Source organism: Taurulus bubalis (genome assembly GCF_910589615.1).
Source record: "Taurulus bubalis genome assembly, chromosome: 1".
Lineage (NCBI taxonomy): Eukaryota > Metazoa > Chordata > Actinopteri > Perciformes > Cottidae > Taurulus > Taurulus bubalis.
Genome location: NC_136589.1, coordinates 11,085,088 through 11,087,456, shown reverse-complemented (window position 1 = coordinate 11,087,456; position 2,369 = coordinate 11,085,088). Strand labels below are relative to the sequence as shown.

The 2,369-nt window shown below is 46.6% G+C and overlaps 1 protein-coding gene across 2 annotated transcripts in view; it reads right to left on the bottom strand.

Annotated features, from left to right (window-relative positions):
• The window catches only part of atrn (attractin), a gene marked incomplete at both ends in the record, with an annotated part of 130,817 nt that extends 129,013 nt beyond the window's left edge, over positions 1–1,804 (bottom strand). The window contains one exon of one of the 2 annotated variants that reach the window (XM_079230781.1): positions 1,563–1,804. In XM_079230781.1, the coding sequence (XP_079086907.1) occupies positions 1,563–1,804 (242 nt within the window). The remainder of the gene's footprint in view (positions 1–1,562) is intronic. The other variant, XM_079230782.1, reaches the window with a different exon arrangement.
• Between the last annotated feature and the right edge of the window lie 565 nt (positions 1,805–2,369).

The window sequence follows — 2,369 nt, the reverse complement described above, 5'->3', positions numbered from 1 at the left end:
AGGACCCTCACATCAGAACAAGAAAAACTCCCCTTTAAAAAGGGGAGAAAAAGGAAGGACCCTGAGGGAGAGTAACAGAGGAGGGATCCTTCCATCAGGACGGACAGAAGAGCAATTCATGAACATCAGAACAGAGTTACAACACATTCGATGCATACGACAGACATCGTCCCTGACTTTTGTGTAAACGACGCGTCTCACCAGCATGTCCAATACAAACTCCAGTAACGCGAAGCAACACTTTAATGGGAGAACGAGATGTGCAGCGCCGATGGTCCGACTGTTCCCATTGAGTGTGTGACACCTTTCATATTGCACACAGGGACCACCATCAAAGAGCACAAAGTGAAATGCAGTGTGTCACTGTCTAAATAAAAAGGCGATGGCCTGTAGAGGAAGCAAACATAGGTGTGTTCCCAACTGGAAATAAACACCTGTCTGGGTTGCATGAAAGCATGAAATAGCCACCCACATCAGCTTAAAAACATTGGTACTTGTGTACCGTGCTACGAACAGTTCGGGTCCAATCTACATCCAGGACATGGTAAAACTGTACACCCCAGCTTGTTCACTTTGCTCGGCTTCTGCCAATCAGCTTGTAGCTCCGTCACTGCGAGCTAAACACTCTTCAAAGTCACGACTGTTTGCTGTCCTGGCTCCTCAATGGTGGAATGAGCCCCCCATCGACATCAGGACAGCAGAAAGTCTCTACATCTTCCGTCGCAAACTAAAAACACGTCTTTTTCGACTACACCTTGAATAGGGAAGGTAGCACCATAGTAGCACTTAAATGGCACTTACTGATAGCACTTTGTAGTTTGACTTTATTGAAGAAATTGTACTTTCTTGATTCTTGTTCTGAGTTTGTACTCATGGTTGAATGCACTTATTGTCAGTCGCTTTGGATAAAAGCGTCAGCTAAATGAAATGTAATGTAAAAATAAAAAAGGGATCATTCAATTAGTCAATTGATGGACATGTTAATCATCATTTAAGTAATTTTGTGTTTGTTTCTTGAATGCCTGATGTGGACTTTCTCTGTTTTATATCTTTTTTTTTACTTCTTTAGGTTTAAAGCTGCTGTAAAGCCATCAGATGACAGATCATCTTGGCCTCTTGGATATTGTACATCCCTGACTTTTGATTCACAAAAAAAAACGTTCAACAAAAAAAAAAAAGTGTATGGATACAGAAGCATCAGCACCTTCACATTTAGTGATGTGATGTGTCCAAAAATGGGTTGATGCCACTTGGTTTGGTGACACTCAGATTAAAGCCACTTATAATAATCACGTGCATCCAAATGACAGTTACACTATTTAGCATGTACAAAATACTAAGTTTGAAGCAGGAGACCTGTGGTATAAGTAGTAGTAGCAGTAGTTGTAGCAGCAGCAGCAGTAGTTGTAGCAGCAGCAGCAGTAGTAGTAGTAGTAGTAGTAGTACCGGGTCTGTGTGCGCCTCAGGTGTGCACTGCTCGATACCTCTTCACTAACGTCCACAAAGCAAAGACGTAGACAACAAACACGCGAGAAAGCGGCTCTTTATTATGTTCACTGTACCTGAATCTCCCTCCGCAGTGCTGGCATTGGTCCCCGACCCAGCCGGGGAAGCACACACAGTTGCCGGTGGCAGCGTTGCACTGCCCGTTCATGCAGGGCTTGTCGCACTCCTTCGCCTCGCTGACGCCGGGCAGCCCGGAGAGCAGCCCGGCGACTGAGAGCAGGAGCGCGGTCGTCAGCATCAGCAGGCTCCGGCCGCGGCCCCCGGAGCCGGAGCAGGCCCGCCGCGTCGCCCCGTACATTTCTCCTCACCGAAAAGATGGCTGCTTTGAGGCAAAAGCGCTCCGCCGCTGCTGCCGCTTCGGGGGCAGACGGCGACTCAACGAGCTGCCGGTTTGGTTTGTGGTTTACGTTTTAACGGGCGTCAGGTGCGGGTTCTTCCCCCCACCCCCGCCCGCCCCGCGGCCGTTACGGTTAAGTGTCTGCGTTGAGGCTCGTCTTTGCTGGTGACTTGGTTAACATCTTTCCTGTGGTTCCGTTTCCCAGCGCCGCACCGAGCCGCATATTGACATCCAGAAGTGACGTTATGGCAGCGGAAATGCGCAACCGGGGGGGGCGGGGTGAGAGGGGCATTTAAACTTTTATTTTGAAAACAGAGCAGAGGCCCCGCCCCTTTACATGTGCGCTCGTTAGCTTCTTTTCAATCATATTTTCTCATAAATAGAAGATTAGAATAAACAGAAAAGTCTTTCATCGGTTATTTTTTAAAACATGAAACGGGGAACTTTGTGTCTCATAGTGAATATTATATAGCTAAGTGAAAAAGCTATAAACTATCTGAAGCCTTTTTTATATTATATTATAATA